Below are 20507 nucleotides of genomic sequence, written 5' to 3' on the forward strand. Positions count from 1 at the left end.
GGGGGAAATTCTAGGAGGAAAGAGGAGTGGGGAACTGGAGGAGAAGAATGTAGCGGGGTATGGACGGGAGGAGGGAGGCTGGAGAGAGGGAGAAGGGAAAGATAGCAGGGGAAAGAGGGAGATATAAACGGAGAGGAACAAGAAGAGAAGATGAGCAAGGAGAGTTGCATCGCAGGTTCGTGCTCGTGACGTCTCAGGTCTTGGTTTCCGCCACATGCCGAGCAAGCAGGTGCAGAATCAAATCATCCCTTTCCAGCTTGATCCTCGGCTTGCCTGCAAGAGGAGATATACACTCAGAATGGTTGTATACTGAACTCTCCTCTCCTCTCCTCTCCTCTCCTCTCCTCTCCTCTCCTCTCCTCTCCTCTCCTCTCCTCTCCTCTCCTCTTCTCTTCTCTCCTCTCCTCTCCCCTCCTCTCCCTGCTCTTCCTGCTCTCCTCGTACCAGCTCCGAACGTTCGCAAGCAGCTTCCGCGATCGTTGATGAGAACGAAGGAGCCGTCAGGTAGCAGCCACATCCTGTTGTGCTCCTCACTCATGTGAGACAAGCACATCATCATCGTCCTCCTTGAAGCGCAGCAGCAGCGCTGTACGTCTGTTCATCGGCATGAGTAGGATACGTGGGGCCCTTACCTCTTTCTTCCCTTCCTCCCCCTCCCTCCTTCCTCCTCACCTCCCCCTCCCTCCTTCCTCCTCTCCTCTCACTCCCTCCCTCATCCTCTCCTCTCCTTACCTTCTTCCTCCTTCTGGCCTCCGTACTCACGACGAGGACAGAGCCATTGTAGCCTCCACATGCCGAGCTCCTGGCAGCTGTGGGCAGTAGCAAGTCAGCAGGGCGGCAAGACTGCAAGGAGCCCCCACCTTTCAAGCTCGTGGAACCGGACGAGGTCTTGCTCTACCCCCAGCTGCTCGAGCAGCTTCTCCCTTGCGATCTTCATGCTGTTCTCCATGGTGATGAGCGACACCTGGACCTCAGCAAGGAGCTTCGTCTCCTCGGAGAGCTTCACTGCTCCCTCCCCCTGCGCGAGCTCCGGACGCCCTCCCTCCGCTGCCCCCCAGAAGTCGAGGGACTTCCGGAAGTCGGCGATGTAGTCCGGCAGTGTGACCTGCCTCCTCCCCCTCCTCCTGTTCTCCTCCTCGAAGTCTTGCTCCTCTCGCTCCCTCAGGTTCTGCGCTATCAACGAGTGCCTGCTTTATCTCTCAGCAGCAACCGTCGTCGCCTCTCCTCTCCTCCACCTCAGGAGCTCGACCGGCCCCTCGCTGAACATGCCTCTTGCCGCCCCATCCTCTCCCGACAGCATGATCCACTCCATCCTCCCATCTCCCTGCAGAGCCCATGAGCCGAGGAGCAGAGATCTTCCTCCTGTACCATCTGGACGCGCAGGATCGGAAGCTCCCCTTCCTCTTTAAACTGCCCATGACGAGTCAGCGCGAGGAAGAGGGGGAGGGAGAGCGCAAGCCTGCATGGCGGCCCCACACGTGTGGACCAGGTTGACCAGTGCCCTCTCCTCCCCGAACTTTGTCTCACGGGAGCACGAAAACCCCCAATTGCGATAGCTTGCTGCAGATAGGCGCCTGGCGGCCTCCTGTAAGAACGAGATCAGTCCCTTCCGTCTCAGGCTCCTCCAATCCCCACCTTGAGCATGTCCTGCTCCTCCTTGATCATACTCTCGACCTCCTTCTCCGCCTTCTTCTCCGCAAGGCCCTTCCCAAGCAGCCGAAGCGCCTGCATCGCAAGCGAAGTGTTCAACGGAAAGTCAACCTAGTCAAGTTCTGACAAGAAAAATTGACCAGAACAAAGTGAAGGCAGGCACAAGGCAAGCGGGCAGCGAGAGAAGGGAAGCGAAGGGGAGAGGAGAGGAGAGGAGAGGAGAGGAGAGGAGAGGAGGGAGGAGGGAGGAGGGAGGAGGGAGGCGTACAAGACTGGTACTTTATGAAAGAAGAGTGTAGCAACTGCACGAAAACATCTGAGACTGAGAGAATTGGAAGGGGAACAATCCTGTTGGCCCCAGCCATTTCTGTTGTAGCTAGAAGGTAAACCTCCAACGCAGTCTAGCTACAAGGCTTGATCATATGCCGCTAGCTTAATGGCTCCAACACGCGGCACGCAGCTCCTGTCTCGGCAACCAGAAGACCTGCCTTCTCATTCGTGTAGCATCATTTCATGTATCGCAGCAAGCCGCGTCCTTGCTCGAGCTGCCGGGCTCTCGTCCTACATCATCAGTGCGAGCGGCACCTCGTCCTTGCCTCCACAGGCAGCCTCAGCTTGCTCAGCTCCTGCACCATATCAGCTCTCCCCCGCTACCGCCAGTCGCAAGGCTCTTCACCTGTGGATTGGTTGTTTCCGAAGTTGGACGCCGCGAGCGGCTCGACGCTCTCACTCGCTGCGTTCTTGGCCTCTCCCCAATATCGCTTGCTGAGAAGCTCGATGAACATTCTCTCCGGGCACAAGAAACAAGAGCACAATAAACATAAGAAGCGGTCGGAGCAGGCGAGGATTCCTACAGCCGAGTCGATTTTCTGACATTGACATTCATCGGTGCCATAGCAGCACAGACACTTTCCATTGTTCTTCCAGCAGATCTGGTCGTCGTCCAAGGGAAACTCCAGCCTGCATTCGCTCTGATATCGTGCGCAGCAGCACTTTCCCGCAGAGCCTTGCCCGACCTCCCCGCGCTCTTTCCTCAAGAAACAGGTACGATCGTCGATGCAATACGATCCGTCGTCTGCACAGAGTTTCTCGCAGTAGCATGCGCCTTCACTTGTTGTACAACAGAACTTCCCAAGGTTCTTGCAGCAGAGCCCACCATCTCCCAAGAATGGCCCCAACGCCCAAGTGTTGTATCTTACACAGCAGCAATACGGGCATTGCCTATCTTGACAGTTCCAGCATGCAACAGAGTTATCCTCTCCCTTCTCCCATGAGTCGTAAGGTACGTATGCGCATCCATCGCACAGCAAGTAGCAAAGCCAGTCGGTCTTCCAGTCCGCAGGGTTCTTGAGAACGGAAAAGCTCTGCCAAGGTCTTCACTTCAGTTGAGGAATGGTAGATCTACAGGTCATGGAGTAGGTCTGATCTATGCTCAAAGAAAGAGTGATGCAGCGTTCGTCGAGCTCTTCCTTGTACTGCCTTGGTGCAATCAACACCCAAGCGTTCTCTTGCTTTCTCGGTCTTACTCTCCTCGCTTTCTCGTTGCTAATGTCGCAGCTGTACTGTTCTCTAGGCGTCTACATGCACTCACTCTCCTCCTGGGCTCTCTCATATCTGGGGATCACGATCTCTCTCGTCGCTTCGCTGCTTCATCCTGCTCTCATCCCCGCGCTCTTTCCTTCCTCTCATGCCCTCACCGTGTTCGCCTTGGCCATCCGGATGTTCCGATCCAGCTCGCTCCCACTACCCCCACCCTCCCCACCCAACCTGTCACATGATTCCCAGTAGTAACTTATCTTGGCCAGCGGCCCTTTGGCCCCCCCCTGACTCCACCCCTGGTCTTTAATGGATATTCGGGGTCGGAGTAGGGGGTGGGGGTAGTCTGGGGTGAGAGGGTTGAGGTTGCGACAATGGCGGTAAGTGGGAGTATAGATCGGGAGGGATGGGTAGGGGCAGCCGTGAAGACAGGAAAGAAAGAGAAAATGCTTTGTTTAGGAGCGGGCAGAGTCTGATGATGTGCAATGTATGTTGTGGATGTGCAATGTATGTTGTGATCGTTACCATGCACAGAGAAAGAGCGAGAAAAGCGTTTCTGTTTCTTTGGAAAGGGGGGCAAAGAGAAGATTGGGAGGGTGAGAGAGAAGTTGGACGTAGTCGAAGAGAGTTTCCTTTGGCATGTTGCATGCCATCATCCTGATGACCTGCTATCAAAACAGGAGCAAGACCACAAAGAAATCGCGGATTGGGATGTCTGGTGGCTGTGTCATACGTTCTTAGCAGGGATCGCGGTTTCCCCATATGACTCTTGGGAGCAATCGCACGAGCTGCAGGAGGCCAAGCAGTACGCCACGTCGATCGAGAAGTGTCTTTGCCTCAAGCGTGCAGGATACTGCGAGCTAGGACATGCTATGAAAAAGGATGGACTGTTCTGCAATGCGAGATCCAAATGCTGTTGTCGCCATGGACAGAATCAGTGTTTCCTTGAAGACGCGTTTGACACAGACGGCGTGTGTTGGTTGGACGGGCGGAGGGCCTTCTTGCGTATGAAAGAAAAGGAGGCAGGGTGCAACTCCACGTGTAAGTGCTGCTGCTTGAGGTACAAGTTCGAGGACCGTCTCGAGAAGCCTTGTGAAGAGGGGAAAGTTTTCTGCTTGAACTCGTGCAGGTTCTTTCCTTTGATCTGTGAAGACAAGACTGAGCTTGAGGGGATGTCCGGGGAGCATGGCTTCGTATCGTGCATCGAGCGAATATTTTTCCTGGGAGGATCTTGCAGTCTTGTTCCGAAGAAGTTTTTTGTCGAGTGCTGCGGATCTCGCGTGATGGGATCGCCGAAAGAGGCTCAAGCGCTCCCTCAGCATGAGGCGCATGCTACCGTTGCCTTCAGCGGGGCGTCATTCGGACATGCTGGCAATCGCGCCATGGAAGGTGAGATCTGACTCGGCCCGGATGTTCCACGACTAACTGACAGTGACGTCGGCTGGCTGACCGGACTGAGTCTCGCTGTGACAGGAGGAAGAGCCTGTGGGCAAGACCTGGAGGAGGACGAGGATACACCGGCACGAACAACGCATGGGCGAGAGGCGATCCTAGAGGCGATCCCAACAGCCTTGACGATGTAAATGTTCTCGGACTCGGACTCGGACTCGGACTCGGCCCGGACTCGGACTCGGCCTGGACTCGGACTCGGTATCGTCCGACGGTCCTGCCGGGCCCGGCCGCGCGGCAGCCGCCGCGGCCTTCAGTGATGTCCCTGTGACCACAATGCAAGTTGACCTCAGAAGTTCTACTAGCGCAAGGGAAGGGGCAGGTCCATTTTAGGCTACAATGACTTTGTTGGTATCCTACGTGAGGTGGGGCACCAATTTCCTACGAGGGGAACACCCGACATGGCTGCAGCAAGTGCGATGTAGACAGGGCGACATGAGGGAAGCTGAGGCCGAAGGAGCAAGCAAGTCTGTTCGACTGGGACGTCCCAGACTTACTATCTCATCCTCCTCGCACGAACTGATACCATTCAGGGTCCCATGGTCTGTCTTTCCCCACGCTGCGACGCCCAAATCACATCGCAGCGGCACAAGGGTGCAAGAATGCACGAGGTCAGCCGGCAACATCGCTGCCATGGAGACATGCTCCCAGCATGGACTTGTATGTCATCACTGGGACGTCCCAGGGGGGCTGCTGGAGGAGGCTCAATTGATTGAGTGCAGTGAAGAGATTTACACACATTTGCTCGGGTATGCCAGGCTTAGCGCTCTCGCTGATCTTATGTCAACACTGCAGCAGGACATCGACGTCTGGATTCGATCGTCGCGGCTGGTGGAGTAACCTCCCATGTTACCCAGCACCTCCTCTGCGAGGACAGCTCGAAGTCAATCTGGGGGTTCCTGTCTGCAGGCTGAATGGTGTTCAAATTGGGTACCCACAGTTGAAGGGCTTGTCAGGAAAAATGCCAGAGAGCTTTCCGAGAAGCCTACGGATCTGGAGTTCTTCATTGCCGTGACTAACTACCACAGGATCGTAGGGTATTATCTGCTCTTAGGATATGGATGAGTTGCGCATTGTGTCAAAGTTTCAGCAGTTGTAAATCATAAAAATTGCAAGTTTCAACGTCTAAATGAATCAGCCGCAGTCCATGAGTAAGAATAGATCTAATTCTTGCTATCGAAAGCAATCCCAGCAAAGCAGTCTATTACATCGTCAAGGCTGTTGGGATCGCCTCTCGCCCATGCGTTGTTCGTGCCGGTGTATCCTCGTCCTCCTCCAGGTCTTGCCCACAGGCTCTTCCTCCTGTCACAGCGAGACTCAGTCAGCCAGCCGACGTTCTGTCAGTTAGTCGTGGAACATCCGGGCCGAGTCAGATCTCACCTTCCATGGCGCGATTGCCAGCATGTCCGAATGACGCCCCGCCAAAAGTCACTGTGGCGTTGGCCTCAGGCTGAGCCTCAGGCTGAGGTTCGTTCTGAGGGAGCGCTTGAGCCTCTTTCGGCGATCCCATCACGCGAGATCCGCAGCACTCGACAAAAAACTTCTTCGGAACAAGACTGCAAGTGCCAAGAATGCAAAGAGATCGCTCGATACACGATACGAAGCCATGCTCCCCGGACATCCCCTCAAGCTCAGTCTTGTCTTCACAGATCAAAGGAAAGAACCTGAACGAGTTCAAGCAGAAAACTTTCCCCTCTTCACAAGGCTTCTCGAGACGGTCCTCGAACTTGTACCTCAAGCAGCAGCACTTACACGTGGAGTTGCACCCTGCCTCCTTTTCTTTCATACGCAAGAAGGCCCTCCGCCCGTCCAACCAACACACGCCGTCTGTGTCAAACGCGTCTTCAAGGAAACACTGATTCTGTCCATGGCGACAACAGCATTTGGATCTCGCATTGCAGAACAGTCCATCCTTTTTCATAGCATGTCCTAGCTCGCAGTATCCTGCACGCTTGAGGCAAAGACACTTCTCGATCGACGTGGCGTACTGCTTGGCCTCCTGCAGCTCGTGCGATTGCTCCCAAGAGTCATATGGGGAAACCGCGATCCCTGCTAAGAACGTATGACACAGCCACCAGACATCCCAATCCGCGATTTCTTTGTGGTCTTGCTCCTGTTTTGATAGCAGGTCATCAGGATGATGGCATGCAACATGCCAAAGGAAACTCTCGTTCAAAGCGCCTTCCATTCCTTCCACCAGCCTCCCAATCTTCTCCGATTCCTTCCTCTACTTTCTTTCGACAATTTGCTTCAAATTTCCTGGTTCTTCATGCATGTATGGTACGATCACAAGATAGTCACATCGTCACTCTGTTCTTTCTTTCCCTCTTCCCTTGTCTTTTCCTTCCATTCGCACATTCACCTCTTACTTACCGCCATGGCTCCAAAAAAACCAGCTGGATCTGCGATCACCCTACCCCCCATTTCATCAGCACCCCACCCCAGAAATTCGCTTCTTGACCTTTTTTTTTTGGTTCGAAATAAGACCCCCAACCTCCTCACTTACTTGAGGAATGACGGGTACTCAGTGGATTTTAAATTGGCTCGAGGAGTCAGCTGGGCAAAGGGGTGGGTATTGTTTACTTTCACGAAAGGGGTGGGTACCGATTTCAGCGGGTGGTAGGGGTGGCCAAGCGGGAACAATACCTGTAAGTAGGTCGTAATTCACTTTCAGCACCTCGATGTCTGAAATCGGATGAAGTAGGGGTGGTAAAGGCCTAATGGCGGAAGGGGATAGAGGGGTAGGGGTTATCTGATTGCATTAATTAGAGGGGTGGGTTACATGGCTACAACGCGGAGCGTGCTACTTTCTGACACAAGGGGGGTGGGGGTAGTGGGAGCGAGCTGGATCGGAACCTCCGGATGGCCAAGGCGAACACGGTGAGGGCATGAGAGGAAGGAAAGAGCGCGGGGATGAGAGCAGGATGAAGCAGCGAAGCGACGAGAGAGATCGTGATCCCCAGATATGAGAGAGCCCAGGAGGAGAGTGAGTGCGTGTAGACGCCTAGAGAACAGTACAGCAAAAACGAGAAAGCGAGGAGAGTAAGACCGAGAAAGCAAGAGAACGCTTGGGTGTTGATTGCACCAAGGCAGTACAAGGAAGAGCTCGACGAACGCTGCATCACTCTTTCTTTGAGCATAGATCAGACCTACTCCATGACCTGTAGATGTACCATTCCTCAACTGATGTGAAGACCTTGGCAGAGCTTTTCCGTTCTCAAGAACCCTGCGGACTGGAAGACCGACTGGCTTTGCTACTTGCTGTGCGATGGATGCGCATACGTACCTTACGACTCATGGGAGAAGGGAGAGGATAACTCTGTTGCATGCTGGAACTGTCAAGATAGGCAATGCCCGTATTGCTGCTGTGTAAGATACAACACTTGGGCGTTGGGGCCATTCTTGGGAGATGGTGGGCTCTGCTGCAAGAACCTGGGGAAGTTCTGTTGTACAACAAGTGAAGGCGCATGCTACTGCGAGAAACTCTGTGCAGACGACGGATCGTATTGCATCGACGATCGTACCTGTTTCTTGAGGAAAGAGCGCGGGGAGGTCGGGCAAGGCTCTGCGGGAAAGTGCTGCTGCGCACGATATCAGAGCGAATGCAGGCTGGAGTTTCCCTTGGACGACGACCAGATCTGCTGGAAGAACAATGGAAAGTGTCTGTGCTGCTATGGCACCGATGAATGTCAATGTCAGAAAATCGACTCGGCTGTAGGAATCCTCGCCTGCTCCGACCGCTTCTTATGTTTATTGTGCTCTTGTTTCTTGTGCCCGGAGAGAATGTTCATCGAGCTTCTCAGCAAGCGATATTGGGGAGAGGCCAAGAACGCAGCGAGTGAGAGCGTCGAGCCGCTCGCGGCGTCCAACTTCGGAAACAACCAATCCACAGGTGAAGAGCCTTGCGACTGGCGGTAGCGGGGGAGAGCTGATATGGTGCAGGAGCTGAGCAAGCTGAGGCTGCCTGTGGAGGCAAGGACGAGGTGCCGCTCGCACTGATGATGTAGGACGAGAGCCCGGCAGCTCGAGCAAGGACGCGGCTTGCTGCGATACATGAAACGATTCTACACGAATGAGAAGGCAGGTCTTCTGGTTGCCGAGACAGGAGCTGCGTGCCGCGTGTTGGAGCCATTAAGCTAGCGGCATATGATCAAGCCTTGAACTTAGGAGAGAAGTTGTCTGCGAAACCCATACCAAGGAAAGTTTTTCCAATTACCATCATATTTTGCGAATGCATCTCACTCGAAAACTTCGCTCAGTGTTTCCCTATTGACCCCTTTAAATATCCACACTGTAGCTGACGAGGTCCTGATACCGTCAATAACCAATTCACAATTGACAGAAAGAAATACTCGTACAGTGAATTAAATGTTTCACAAACAACATGAGTTTCGGGGGGGTTTATTGAAGATGACATGTACACAGCCAGATCTTCATCATTTCTTTTTGGCTGGAGTTTTCTTGGCTGTTGGCTTTTTCGCTGCTCCTTTTTTTGCTGAGCTTCCTTTGGGTTTTGGCTTAGACTTTTGCTTGGGCTTCTTCTCCTTTCCTGCTGCCTCTGATTTTGCTTTCTTTCCCTACAGACAAGTAAGTTTTGTTGTGACCTTTGTTTGCTACTGAAGAAAGAGAGACCTTCGGCTTCACTTCATCGTCGTCAAATTCGTTGTCATCCTCATCGGAAAGCTCAAGGTCGATGTTGTCGTCATGTGGGTTCGCGATGGGATGGACCTGCACACAGCAATCAAGTTCTGCGACATCAAGGAAAGTGGGAGGTGCAAACTGGTACCTTCACGAAATCGTTCATCACCTAAGAGTGCCAAGAATCATGAGCATGCATCGTATTCACATCATGGCATGTTACCGACTCGATTTTGACTTCGGTAGCGCCCATATCCATGACCATCATCGTACAGCAGGGGAGGATGGATCCTTCATAGAGCTGATAGAAGCCTCAGATGTGTTCATAATACACAAAGCAATGTGCACCTGCCCTTTCAGATCAAGTTCCATGCTTCTTTCCCCAGTCTTGATGGTTCCAATGACTCCAGAATCACCCTCGAAATCCAAGTTTTGGTCCTCGCACTGAACCACGAACATATTCTTGCAAACCCTTTTGATGTTTGGTACAAGAACAGGCACAGATTTGCTGAATCTGATCTTCGAGGTTTCAATCTTAGCTGTACCGGTCTTGACGTCACTCGTTTTCTCGTCTGCTTCCTCTGCAACAATCTTGTTTTGCAGAGACGAGGCTGCCTTTGCTGGACTTTTCTTGGCTGGCGATGATTCAGTCTTGAGCATCATCTTCTTGAATTCAGGACTCGCGTGTTTCTGCATCATCATCAAGAAGCGCTCTTCATCATCTTCTTCTTCTGGGGAGTCGTCCTTCACTTTCTTGGGACTTGCCTTCACCGTGCCTGGCGACTTTTCCTTGGTGGGCGTGACTCGTTTTCTGTTCGAGGGGGTCTCCTCCTCCTCGTTGCTCTCGTCGCTATCAAGGTTATACACGATCTTCTTCTCGTCTCCCCCTCTCCTGCGCTTCTCCACGTCGACCAGCGGCTCGTCGTCGGACGACTCGGCCATGGTCTGTTGAGGAGTGGATGGCGGGAAACTGGCAGGAAAGGCTAGCTCGTGTGCCCGGCCTCGCCCGAGCCTCCGGTGGAAAATTTGAGATTGTTTCAAACTCATTATTTTGTACCCTAACTCAAAACTTGCCCGATTGTCCATTTAGTGATCCCTCCTCGCAAAACTGTTCCATGCGATGAAGATATTCTTCAGTAATTTTGGAATTTTCAGAGTAATTTTCAAAATGTTTCTGTCATCCAATCTGAAACTTACAATGGATGGAGTAGGTCGTATCGAAATGGTGGGGTCAACCACTCTGAAGTAGGGGTGATTCTGGTATCATCTAAGTGGGTAGGGGTAAAATCAAAGTTGATCGGAGGAGGGGTGGGGTGGGGCTGGCCGGTGGACCACCAAAACTAGGACTTGTCAGGGGTGGGTGAAGAAAGAGTAACATGGGGTAGTCAGAGTAGGGGTATTCTTCATAGCAACATTTCGACAAACAGCAGGGGTGTGACGCTTGAAAGATTGGGTAGGGGTGGGTATTTGAATGCTGAACAAGGAGGATGGGTGGGGTAGAGCGTGAGTGAAGACTAGGGACCTCAAAGTTGAATGGCAGCAACGAAGAATGAAGGGGTCAAGGTAAGGGAGAGGAAGGCGGGAGGGGACGATGGAGAGGCAGAGGATCAAGACAGTGAACGAAGAAGATGTGAAGGGATGGTTAGACAGAACGAACGATGCACAGAAGATGATGCAATCAGCTCAAGTGGAACGCGAGATGGGTCTTAATTGGGAGCCATGTCACTGAATAGTCAGAAAGCTGTTGAGAAAAATGTTTACGCTGTGTGTCGTTCCCTTCTAGCTCCAGAAACAGAATGATTGAGTGGTCTCAAAGTGAGAACTGAAGTTGTTGCTATACATTTTTGAGACTCTGGAATGAATTGCTCGATTTGTACTTCGAGATCTACTATGTAGAAGCGATTGAGGGAGAAGGTTGAAAGATAGGTTCTGTGATACGATCGTAGCTCGAGAATGATCCTAAAGAATTTTATCACAATCATCGAAACTGAATTCTTTCCCGTTTTCAGCAGACTGTCATTACGCACCAGAGCGGCTGCTCGTGGATTCTTGAAGAGTGGAGTTGATGCTGAAGTCAAGGTACAGTAATGCTGTACCATCACCTTCTTCGTTCTATACCGCTCCTTGTACTTCCTTTTGCTGCTGCTGCTGCTGCTGCTGCTAGTCCTTATCATCCCTTCATTGATGTTGTTGCTCTTCCTCCAATATGCTGCTGGTCGTTGATGAGGTGTATCCATTGACTGTCCATCCAGAAAATCATCAGCCTCTTCAGGACTCTGACAGGTTTCCAAAGTCTCAACGTCATCTTCGCTATCGTTGGCCTTATCTTCGGCATCCGTGCCAACGAGCTCTGCACCAGGGGATATCAACCGACAGAGGAGGAGATCGCGGACGGCTACCCTGATCCGTTCAGCAAGGATCCTTTAGGTTCTGAGTGCCAAGATGTGTATCTCGTCAAGACTGGTTGTACGATTTTCACAGTTTTTCTTCTCATATGCATGGTTTGGCAATTCCGATATCGGCTGGTCATCTCGAAGTTGAAACATAGCGCCCAGTCAATGCACGCTCAAGGGGAGTCGATTCGCTTCAACCGCGAGACAAGTGATAGGGAAGAAAGAGTGACGACGATGAACAGGCTTTTGAACTTCTGCGGTCTACATTGGAGGCTCCTCATATCTTTCGTTTTTGAGTTTGTGGCATGCATGATTCATCCCATTTCCGGGATATCAAGAGATTACAGGAATGAAATGATGGGGAGAGTGGTATACTACAGGTTCGAAGCTGTTTGCGTCTCGGTTATGTTCATCCGGCTTTTTCATTTCCTGCGTCTCCTCTCATATTGGCTACAGTATTCGACGTACAAGAGGTACCTTACAGAAACGTGTGAGAACAAGGGGATGGTTTTCCTCCTCTTGCACGATCCCTCCATCCACCCCGGCTTGTTCATGTTCAAGGAGAACGCGGCGCAGAACCCTGAGCTATACCTTACTTCGTTCCTTTTCGTTGCAATCTTCTGTGGAGGCTACCTCATTCGCATTGCCGAGGTTGCTGCCAGCCTGGCTCATGCAGCGTACGCATGGAACAATTTCTGGCTCGCCCTTCTTGCAATGACTACCTCATACTACGGCGACCTTGCTCCCATCACGCATTATGGAAGGTAGGCAGGCAGTCCCGTGCAGAAGGTCCTTCCCTGCTGATCCTTGCCCTCTGCAGGTTGATTTGTGCCATTCTGATGATGATCGGGCCGCTTCTTCTTCTTTATTGCATTCAATTCCCCTTGGGGTTCTTGGGGAAGACCGAGCAAGAGCAGCGGGTGAAGAAGAGAATCGATGCGGAGATGATGAAGACGGCTCTGAGGACAGCTGCGGCTCGAGTGCTTCAGTTTCGATACAGGCAAGTGCACCTTCCAATGTTTGCTGGTGAAAGTCTCCATATTGCAACGTGGAAGGACGAGCATTCCTTTGTTCCATGATCTCTTTGAAGTGGAATTCTTACATCTTCTTTGCAGAGTCAGCCGAGGAAAATTGATAACATCAGGGGGGAGGCGAATTCTAACCCAAAAGCAGCTCAATGAGCACCAGTCAGCACTGCTTTTGGACCTAAAGAAAGCATCTAATCTCATGATCGACCACCAGTGGATATTCCCTCACTCAGACACGGTAAGACTTCCGGAGCAAGGTGTTGGTTTGATTCTTCCTAGCAGAGGCACAAAATGAAAGAGAAGGAACGAGAGAAGCAGGTCCAAACTAAGAAATCAAGGGAGGAGATGAGCTCTGTCGAGCATCAAAGTCCCTTGTCAAGGTGCACGACGTGCAAGGACTGTCTGTCGATCTTCCACGAGATGAAATTTCTATTCCAAGACATCAAAGTGATTGGACGATTCTTGCTGATGTTCCTGTTCCATTGAAACATCAACTGCAGGAGGAAAACCGCGAGTCAGTCTCAGAGATCAGGGCACAGATGACGGAGTTGAGGAATATGATGATGGAAACGAGGGACAAGGAGACTGATCTCCATGTGAGATTGCGATTGCGATGATTGTAAGTCCTCACTGAAGGACATGCAGCCAAAGGTATCGGAGGTTCATGTGCAGGACAACACACAGTGGTTGGAGCGAAAAGCTTCTTCCTCTTCGTACAAGAGCACCCTTGAGAAGTTCGAGGCTCTTGTTCCTTCCTTCGATAGCCTTGAAAAGCCATCTCGCAAGAACGACAAGGAGCCAGGTGGAGAAGCTGCATGCGGTAAAAGCTACCTCTGACTCACTCGCTACAGTGACGATAAGGAGGGAGGGAGTTGGGATCACGCTGACTGGGTATGAGATCTCCGAAGAAGAATGTGTCGCGATTTTCAACCAGCTGGATGCGTACAAGCATGGAGTGAGAGGATGATCGTACGATCTCATAAGGAGCTGACATTTGCCCCAGCGCTTGACCAAGGATCAGGTGGAGCAAGGATTAATTGCGATCCCCGAACTGAAGAAGAGGCTTGGAGACATCACATGCATGTTCACTGATAAGAATGGGGATGGGTACTATCCCTGCTTCTTCTTCGCGCATCTCAATCAACTTTCAGGATCTCTGTCAATGACTTCATGGCCTTCTGTGGGCTTGCCAAGTTGTCGGACAAAAAGAAGGAGAAACGAACGTCCTCGGGTACTTCAGACTCGTCCTCCTCTGCTTTCCGTAAGGCCCTTGCCTTCCTCCGCCACTGCCTTCTCATCTCTCCGCAGGCCTTCCCCAGCGACGCTCAGACGACGAGCGGAAGAGAGGGCAGCTAACGGAGAGGAGTCGATCAATGTCACATGCCTTCTCCTCCAAGAACGACTCTCCCACCCTTACAGGCAGCAACTTGTTCCCGAGGCTGGACCTTCAGAGGGTCCGATCCTCCGACCCGGCACAGGCCACTCCGCGCTCTCGTCCTGGATCTCGACCCATCGAGCCGACGCCGAGGTACTCCGACGGGACGAGAAGCATTGCTGGGTTGCAGGAAATCAACTACTCGGGGAAGAGACGAGTAAGCCAGGAGGGAGCAAGGAGACTCCTTAGACTAATCCCTTCCTCCCTCGCAGTCGGCGGAGGATCGGACGTCTCCTACTTCCCCTAGGGGCAGAAGCGATCCTCCGCTAAACTATCGGCCGCTGCACACGTGGGATGCCAAGGCAGCGTCGATGGCTGAGAAAGACAAGACCTCCCAGGTGAGCCAGTAGAACATGCACAGAGGATGGTGATGAGAGGGAGGGCTGGAGGTGAAGTCTCAGCTGGGCTGGAGGTGAAGTCTCAGCTGGGCTCTGATCGGTCTTTTCGTCAGATCACTGGGAACTTGACGTACGTGGGGGATGAGGTTGAGCAGAACGCGATTCCTCCAAAGTTCAGCCTCCGAGAGGTCACGCCTGAGATCATCCATATGAGGTTGACTTGGCGATGACGATAGCGACGATGATGATGATAACGATAGGAGTGGTGGTGGTGGTGATAATGATGATCTAGAAGATAGGGGTGGTGGTGGTGGTGATGTTGTTGGTGATGATGATGCCGATGCTGCTAATGATGATGATGTAGAGGAGAAGAAACGAAATGACCGCTCTCGTGCTAGGAGGGACAATTTCCACACCGGGCACGGCGGTAAATTGACGCCGCGCACTCCAAGGATGAGAGACGTGGATGAGAAGCTGCTTCTGGACAGCGACTGAGGCGACTGAGGGCGAGTAGCGAGAGGTGGGGCCGAAAATATGGGAGGAGGGAGGGGCGGGAGGAGGGGGGGGCAGGAGGAGGGAGAGGCAGGATGAAGCCCTCTTTAAAGCTATTCGAATCTCCTCTTCCCCCAGCGGTTGTGAGACCTTGCAATTGATGAGATACGCTTGTTCGATCAGCAACCTTCACCTTTCTGAGGATGATCTCGTGTGCTCTCCTTTCCAGCTCCAGCTCCTTCTGCAGATCCTGCACCTTCAAAGAAACAGGAGTGAGGGCGACGAGCCTCGGAAAGGGGAAGAAGAAGAAGATGTCGATAATGATGTATGGGGAAGAAGAGGAGGAGGGTGACGTTGGTGATGATGATGGAGGGAAACCTGCAGGATTCTTTCCTCCTCCACTTGCCAGACCTCCTCCATCATCTGCGCTTTCATCTCTGCAAGCCTGCGACGAACTTATGCGCTGAAAGATGACAGGCAGAAAAGGAGATGGAGGTGGTAGAGGAGATGGAGGTGTAGAGGAGATGAAGATAGCGGAGATAGCAGTGCGAGAGGAAACCTCTTCTCCGACGCCTTCCTCTCTTCCCTACGGATAGCTTGTACGTGAGCCTAGACGAGCGATGAGGAGCTCGGGAACGACAAACGTCCTCTTGTACCTGCACATCTGCATGCGCTCCTGCTGCCATCTTCACTCCCTGGGCTTGCGCGTCGGACACCAAGAGCTCTAGGGAGCGGATGCGACGCCTGCTGGTCTCAAGGAGAGCATCAGCATGGATCTTCGCTGCCTGTGCAAATGTCACGAGTGTACACAATGAAGAGGAGAAGGGAGGGAGGGAGGGAGGGAGGGAGGGAGGGAGAGCTGAAGAAGGAAGACGAGAAGTGAGGAATGCTGAGGAGCAGAGGATCAATGACAGGGGGAGCAGATCCCCTCACCTGGTGCTCCTTCTCCTTCTTAGACGCTGAGCGCAACAAGTTTCAGGAAAGGCATCTCCTTCCCTCACAGCCTCACCTTGCTCCAGCTCACGGCGAAGTCTCAGGATGATCGTGTCCTGCAAGCACTGAGAAGAGGAGGAGGAGGGTCGGTGCATGTTGACCTTGGCGTTGACTCGCCATCTCGAGAACACTGTGGATTTCAAACTCAGTCGCCGCTCTTGATCATGCTTCCTCTCCCAGTAGTTGGAGATGCGAGTTGCTTGCTCCTGCTTGTTTCTCTCCTCGTTCTGCCAAGGTATCACTCGCGTCTCTCCACGATCCGCTTGTCACCTGCAGCAAGACAAGGCATCGCTCCAAATCTCGACAATGTCGACGTGCGTCCACCAGCATCGTCGCGACTTCTCCCTCCCTACATCGACCGAGCGCGCCATTGGTCGCATTCAACGTCTGCAGGAGAGTGAGGGCCTGGGAGGATGCAACAGCTCACGCACCAGGAGCAGGCTCTTCCTCGCTTCCTCCACAACTTCCCCTCGGATTCTTCCTGCTTCTGAGCAGGTTGATCCTCCTCCTCCCTGTCCTTCGTCCACTCGGCCTACCTTACGGGCGTCACCAGAATCTCCTCCTCTCCCTCCCCCCCATGCATGGCCGTCTCGTGCCGTCGCGTTCTTCTTCTTCTCGTATGCCTCGGCATCGCGAAGCTCTAACCGCATGTCCAGCATCGCCAAAATCCACCAGCCTCAACGGAAATATCAAAAAAAGAAAAACGTCTAACCTTTTTTAGTTAGCCTTTTAGAGACCCGGCTGGCCCGCCGGGCTCGGCCCGGCCCGGCCCTGTTGAGACTGGTGACGGAGCACAAGTTTGTTAGACTTGTACTGTGCCAAAGCCATGCAGACATCATATCGACTTTGAGTAAAATCGACCTCAGTTGTAACAAGACAGTTTTCGCTCTCAAGACCGAGTTTAATGCACACGAAAAACAGAATTGAGGAGCCGCATGACATGATAGATAGACTGTATGCTTGGATGTGATACCCAACTTGCAAGCATCCAGGCATGAGAAGACCGTAGTAAGACGAGTAGGAAGATCTCCTGTTCGTCACCGTACTACATTGCCGCCTTGAAACGCGTAAGGGTCGTCTTGGTTTGCAGGAGAGTTTTTTTAACTCGGGGCTATCTGACTGGCACGGCTGGCATGCGACCTGGGCCCGGCCCATGACTCAGTGACTGGACCACTCACTAGAGCGATAGATGTGATGTACTATGTGAAGTCATCGATCTCGACAAACAGCTTATCGGAATCAACCAGGACTATCTTGAACTTGTGAACCTGTTGGATTCATATATCCGTGGCACCGTTTTTGGAGAGGAGGATATTCCCTCTCGTTCTATCACAGCACCATTCATGGCTGTCACCAAAACTTTATTGTGAGGTTGCTCATATGCAGCTGAATAGCCACAGAGGAGATGATGAAAGAATAGCTCGAGACGACAGAGAAGCCGAACAACCAGGAGGCATGGAGAGTGGGAAGGAGAAGGTTTACAGCCCCTGATGACAGATGTCAGCCAAGGGACCTGAAGCAAGAGGATCCTGCCTGTCAGCAAGTTTGACAGCAAGAAGATGGCGAGCAGGTTTCTGTTCAGAGCATCGCAGAGCAGCTGAGAAAGTTTGAGAGGAGCCAACACAGCATGTTGGTGTGTGTGATTGGGTGTGTGTTGTTGGGAACCTGGCAAGAAATCTTCTCCATCCTCCTCTGCTTGAGGATGGTTCCGTCCTTCGGTCCCTGCAGAAAGTGGACCAGTATCTGCACATCAGGTGATCAAAGGGAAGAGAAGGGAGAAGGGAGGAAAGAGGAGAGGAGGGAGGAAGGAGGAGAGGAAGAAGGAGGGAGGTGGTGGGAGGATGAACCTCGACGGTCAGAAACTGACACAGCATCAGGCCCTGTCGCCAACATCAGCAAGGCTTATCATTTCCCAACTGACGCGTCACATTGTACGCGATCGTCCAGCACACGTAGCTCAGGTTGACAAGGCGCCTGCTGGTCTGTAGACCCATCCCCAGCTAACAGGAACACCGTCAGCTCCTCCTCCTCCTCCCCTTGTGGCCAGTCACCTCAAGGACCTCAACGAGCATAGCGAAGGCCATCGAGCCAGCAGAGAGACTCGCCCACAGGCCCTGCCAACTCTGCTCCTTCCTCTACGAGGCGCCATCACGTATGGCCTCATGTTCAGCTACTGTACCTGCTCCGCGAAGATTCGCTTCCCCATGGCCTGCCAGTGGGCAGTCAGCTCCTCGCCTCCTCCACCTCAACCCCAGCTCACCACCCCCGCGAGGAAGAGCGACGTGTAGCCCACCTGCCATGCCCGATCACGCCAGCGCTGCTAGCGGGGGACCAACTCACGCATCCCATGATCCCTTCCCTGTTCGCGCTGAAGATGCTCGTGCGAGGAGCCTGCAAGCTCGTGAGGGCTCAGATGGGGACAGGGCGTTTGTGGAAGACTTCGAGGATGTAACTCTGCAGTCCGCTCCTGTGAAGGAGGAGTTCGTACCCCGAGCTGATCGCCAGTACAGAGATGGCCGAGAGCTGGAAGTGTCGGTGAGATCGCAAGAGCCCCACAGTCTCTCCTGTACCGTCTCATCCACGGGCACGAGACTCCCAAAGATCGAGATGAAGGCGAGAGTGAAGAAAAAGTTCCAGTGAACTCCGTACTCGCTGACCTGCTCCTCCATCAGCTCAGCCACCCACGTCGCTCGTCGACATGCTCATGGTAGTCTGAAGCTCGGCACGCCAGCAATCGCACACAGCCGATGCCCAGGAGAGGAGAAGCTGAGAGGAGAGCAGCTCGCTGCCCCAACGTCACCTCCCATCCTCACTTTCCATCCTAAGTACCAGACGCTTAACGGCGCTCATGGTGGGTTTCCTTGCGAGAGGAGAGACCATCGCCTGTTGTCCTTGCGGTGAGGAGGAGGAAACAGGTCACATCCATCTACCTGCGTAAGAAGAACTGAACCCACACCCGCGTCCATGAGAGACACGCCGAACGTCTCTGTCTTGGCAAACCTCCTCGGAAAGCTCGGGAAGTCAACTTCATGCCGTATCATTCGAAGCCAAGTGAATGCAGGGCAGGACAACCAGCAAGGATGGCGATGCAGGTAGCAAGCATCATGGTTCCTCTGCGGTCAACGAAGAGCAAGCGGATGAGTCAAGCACCAGAAGAGGGGAAGAGGGAGGGGAAGGGGGAGGGGAGAGGGAGGGGAGGGGAGGGGGAGGGGGAGAGGAAGAGGGGTGGAGATGGGGAGAGAGAGTGAGAGAAAGGGGGATGGGGAGGAGGAGGGGGAGAGAGAGGGAGAGGGGGTGAGAGCAAGAGAGAGCAGGGGAAGGCAGCTGGTGACGGGAGGGCAAGATCATGGTAACGACGCACCTGTAGCTGGTCACGTAGGCCTTACGGGGCTGAGAGGATCTTTCAGTAGGAGGAGGCCCGAATCATGGCGCGCACCTCCCGAAGTGAAACTTGGAGATCCTTGACAGACTCCGAGGCGTCTGGCTCAGCCGTCAGATTCAGACTCGCCCCTCCACATCGGCATACTTCGGATAGAAAGCCTTCCGAGCACGACAAGGAGGCAAGGAATGGAGAGGAGGATGAGTTGCAGGGCTGGAGCAATGTCAGCGATGAAGACCCTGCTCGATGTCAAGGTCTCTTACTGATCGCATGTTGAGGGAGTACGAAGGAGGTGTAGAGGGGAAGAACGATGACGATGACGTTGAGCAAGAAGTAGAGCGCCTGCAGGTCGTTCATCTCCACCATGATCACACGGAAGAAAGATACTGGAGAATGCTGCGAACCCAGAAGGCCGAGCTCAATGCACTGCAGATACTGTTAATGTTGCGATGGAGGAATGCGGTCGAGGCGCTGTGAGGTTATGTTGGTGGGTACCTGCTGAGCGAAGACAGAGATCGGAGCGATGGACGTGATGAGAAAGATTTCCAATGATGTGCCGCCGTCATGGCCTGAAAGACAAGATTACCAAAGTGAAATCTTGAGCGTCTAGTCGGGAAGATTTGTTGTTCTTGTTGGTTGTGATAATGACGGCGACAACGACGACAAGGACGATGCAGATGATGGAGATGATTATGATGATTAGTATGAGTATGAGTATGAGTATGAGTATGAGTATGAGGAACAAGACGAGTATGAGTATCAGTATGAGGAAAAAGACGAGTATGAGTACGAGTATGAGGAACAAGACGAGTATGAATACAAGTATGAGTATGAGTATGAGGATGCTGGTGTTCTGCCATATCGCTCACATCACCATGGTAAAACGCCTCCTTCTCTGCCTTGCTAGCCATGGCGATCGACTTCCCAAAAATTCACGCCCGCCTCAGGTCCGTTCAGTCCCTTGCTGCACTGTTGCTTCATGGCAGGGCGAGTGGTGGACGACGCCTATCTGCATGCGCTGCTGGACAAGGAGGAGGAAGGTAGGAGGAGAGGAGAGGAGAGGAGAGGAGAGGAGAGGAGAGGAGAGGAGAGGAGGAGGAGGGAGTTCAAGAGCAGGAAAGGGGAGGGGAGGGGGGAGGAAGAGCGGTGGAGGTGAGAGGGAAAGGAGATCGTGAA

The 20507-nt window shown here is 53.0% G+C and overlaps 9 protein-coding genes across 9 annotated transcripts; 4 read left to right on the forward strand and 5 right to left on the reverse strand.

The window, feature by feature from the left end:
* Positions 1–193: 193 nt before the first annotated feature.
* Positions 194–3365, reverse strand: GUITHDRAFT_110260 (hypothetical protein; the record flags this gene model as incomplete). Its single annotated transcript, XM_005830729.1, has 10 exons — positions 194–273; positions 733–809; positions 861–1187; positions 1236–1324; positions 1369–1410; positions 1487–1585; positions 1636–1725; positions 2236–2276; positions 2327–3014; positions 3348–3365. The coding sequence occupies 10 exons, from the start codon at positions 3363–3365 to the stop codon at positions 194–196; spliced, it is 1551 nt and encodes a 516-aa protein (XP_005830786.1).
* A 501-nt stretch (positions 3366–3866) lies between these two features.
* Positions 3867–4688, forward strand: GUITHDRAFT_153177 (hypothetical protein; the record flags this gene model as incomplete). The annotated part of the gene is made up of 2 exons (XM_005830730.1): positions 3867–4135; positions 4660–4688. A coding segment is annotated over one exon (269 nt), but the record flags the coding sequence as incomplete, so codon positions are not given.
* A 382-nt stretch (positions 4689–5070) lies between these two features.
* On the forward strand, positions 5071–5475 carry GUITHDRAFT_110262 (hypothetical protein; the record flags this gene model as incomplete). The annotated part of the gene is made up of 1 exon (XM_005830731.1): positions 5071–5475. One exon carries the CDS (start codon positions 5071–5073, stop codon positions 5473–5475), a length of 405 nt encoding a protein of 134 aa, XP_005830788.1.
* Positions 5476–5908: 433 nt separating this feature from the next.
* GUITHDRAFT_153178 (hypothetical protein) lies at positions 5909–6748 on the reverse strand (the record flags this gene model as incomplete). Its single annotated transcript, XM_005830732.1, has 3 exons — positions 5909–5937; positions 6005–6299; positions 6492–6748. Coding segments are annotated over 2 exons (552 nt in total), but the record flags the coding sequence as incomplete, so codon positions are not given.
* A 749-nt stretch (positions 6749–7497) lies between these two features.
* Positions 7498–8642, forward strand: GUITHDRAFT_110264 (hypothetical protein; the record flags this gene model as incomplete). Its single annotated transcript, XM_005830733.1, has 3 exons — positions 7498–7515; positions 7840–8527; positions 8578–8642. The coding sequence occupies 3 exons, from the start codon at positions 7498–7500 to the stop codon at positions 8640–8642; spliced, it is 771 nt and encodes a 256-aa protein (XP_005830790.1).
* A 429-nt stretch (positions 8643–9071) lies between these two features.
* Positions 9072–10215, reverse strand: GUITHDRAFT_140250 (hypothetical protein; the record flags this gene model as incomplete). Its single annotated transcript, XM_005830734.1, has 5 exons — positions 9072–9212; positions 9268–9363; positions 9422–9442; positions 9497–9574; positions 9622–10215. The coding sequence occupies 5 exons, from the start codon at positions 10213–10215 to the stop codon at positions 9072–9074; spliced, it is 930 nt and encodes a 309-aa protein (XP_005830791.1).
* Positions 10216–11226: 1011 nt separating this feature from the next.
* On the forward strand, positions 11227–14962 carry GUITHDRAFT_110266 (hypothetical protein; the record flags this gene model as incomplete). The annotated part of the gene is made up of 14 exons (XM_005830735.1): positions 11227–11352; positions 11526–12430; positions 12487–12692; positions 12811–12932; positions 12977–13141; positions 13195–13290; positions 13340–13496; positions 13546–13649; positions 13698–13801; positions 13846–13955; positions 14003–14286; positions 14342–14467; positions 14581–14681; positions 14866–14962. 14 exons carry the CDS (start codon positions 11227–11229, stop codon positions 14960–14962), a joined length of 2703 nt encoding a protein of 900 aa, XP_005830792.1.
* Positions 14963–15072: 110 nt separating this feature from the next.
* Positions 15073–16611, reverse strand: GUITHDRAFT_110267 (hypothetical protein; the record flags this gene model as incomplete). The annotated part of the gene is made up of 10 exons (XM_005830736.1): positions 15073–15087; positions 15153–15215; positions 15338–15404; positions 15519–15568; positions 15616–15744; positions 15893–15918; positions 15969–16008; positions 16054–16179; positions 16223–16339; positions 16489–16611. 10 exons carry the CDS (start codon positions 16609–16611, stop codon positions 15073–15075), a joined length of 756 nt encoding a protein of 251 aa, XP_005830793.1.
* Positions 16612–17430: 819 nt separating this feature from the next.
* Positions 17431–20256, reverse strand: GUITHDRAFT_163762 (hypothetical protein; the record flags this gene model as incomplete). Its single annotated transcript, XM_005830737.1, has 20 exons — positions 20206–20256; positions 19827–19900; positions 19595–19757; positions 19479–19544; positions 19389–19432; positions 19314–19342; positions 19025–19065; positions 18883–18977; positions 18782–18835; positions 18651–18737; positions 18523–18609; positions 18392–18475; positions 18293–18343; positions 18213–18245; positions 18132–18161; positions 18004–18087; positions 17800–17832; positions 17618–17695; positions 17466–17549; positions 17431–17439 (listed from the first exon to the last, which is right to left on the reverse strand). Exons 1-20 carry the CDS (start codon positions 20240–20242, stop codon positions 17431–17433), a joined length of 1263 nt encoding a protein of 420 aa, XP_005830794.1. The 5' UTR covers positions 20243–20256.
* Positions 20257–20507: the final 251 nt, after the last annotated feature.

The sequence above is a fragment of the Guillardia theta genome (genome assembly GCF_000315625.1).
Source record: "Guillardia theta CCMP2712 unplaced genomic scaffold GUITHscaffold_44, whole genome shotgun sequence".
Taxonomy (NCBI): Eukaryota; class Cryptophyceae; order Pyrenomonadales; family Geminigeraceae; genus Guillardia; species Guillardia theta.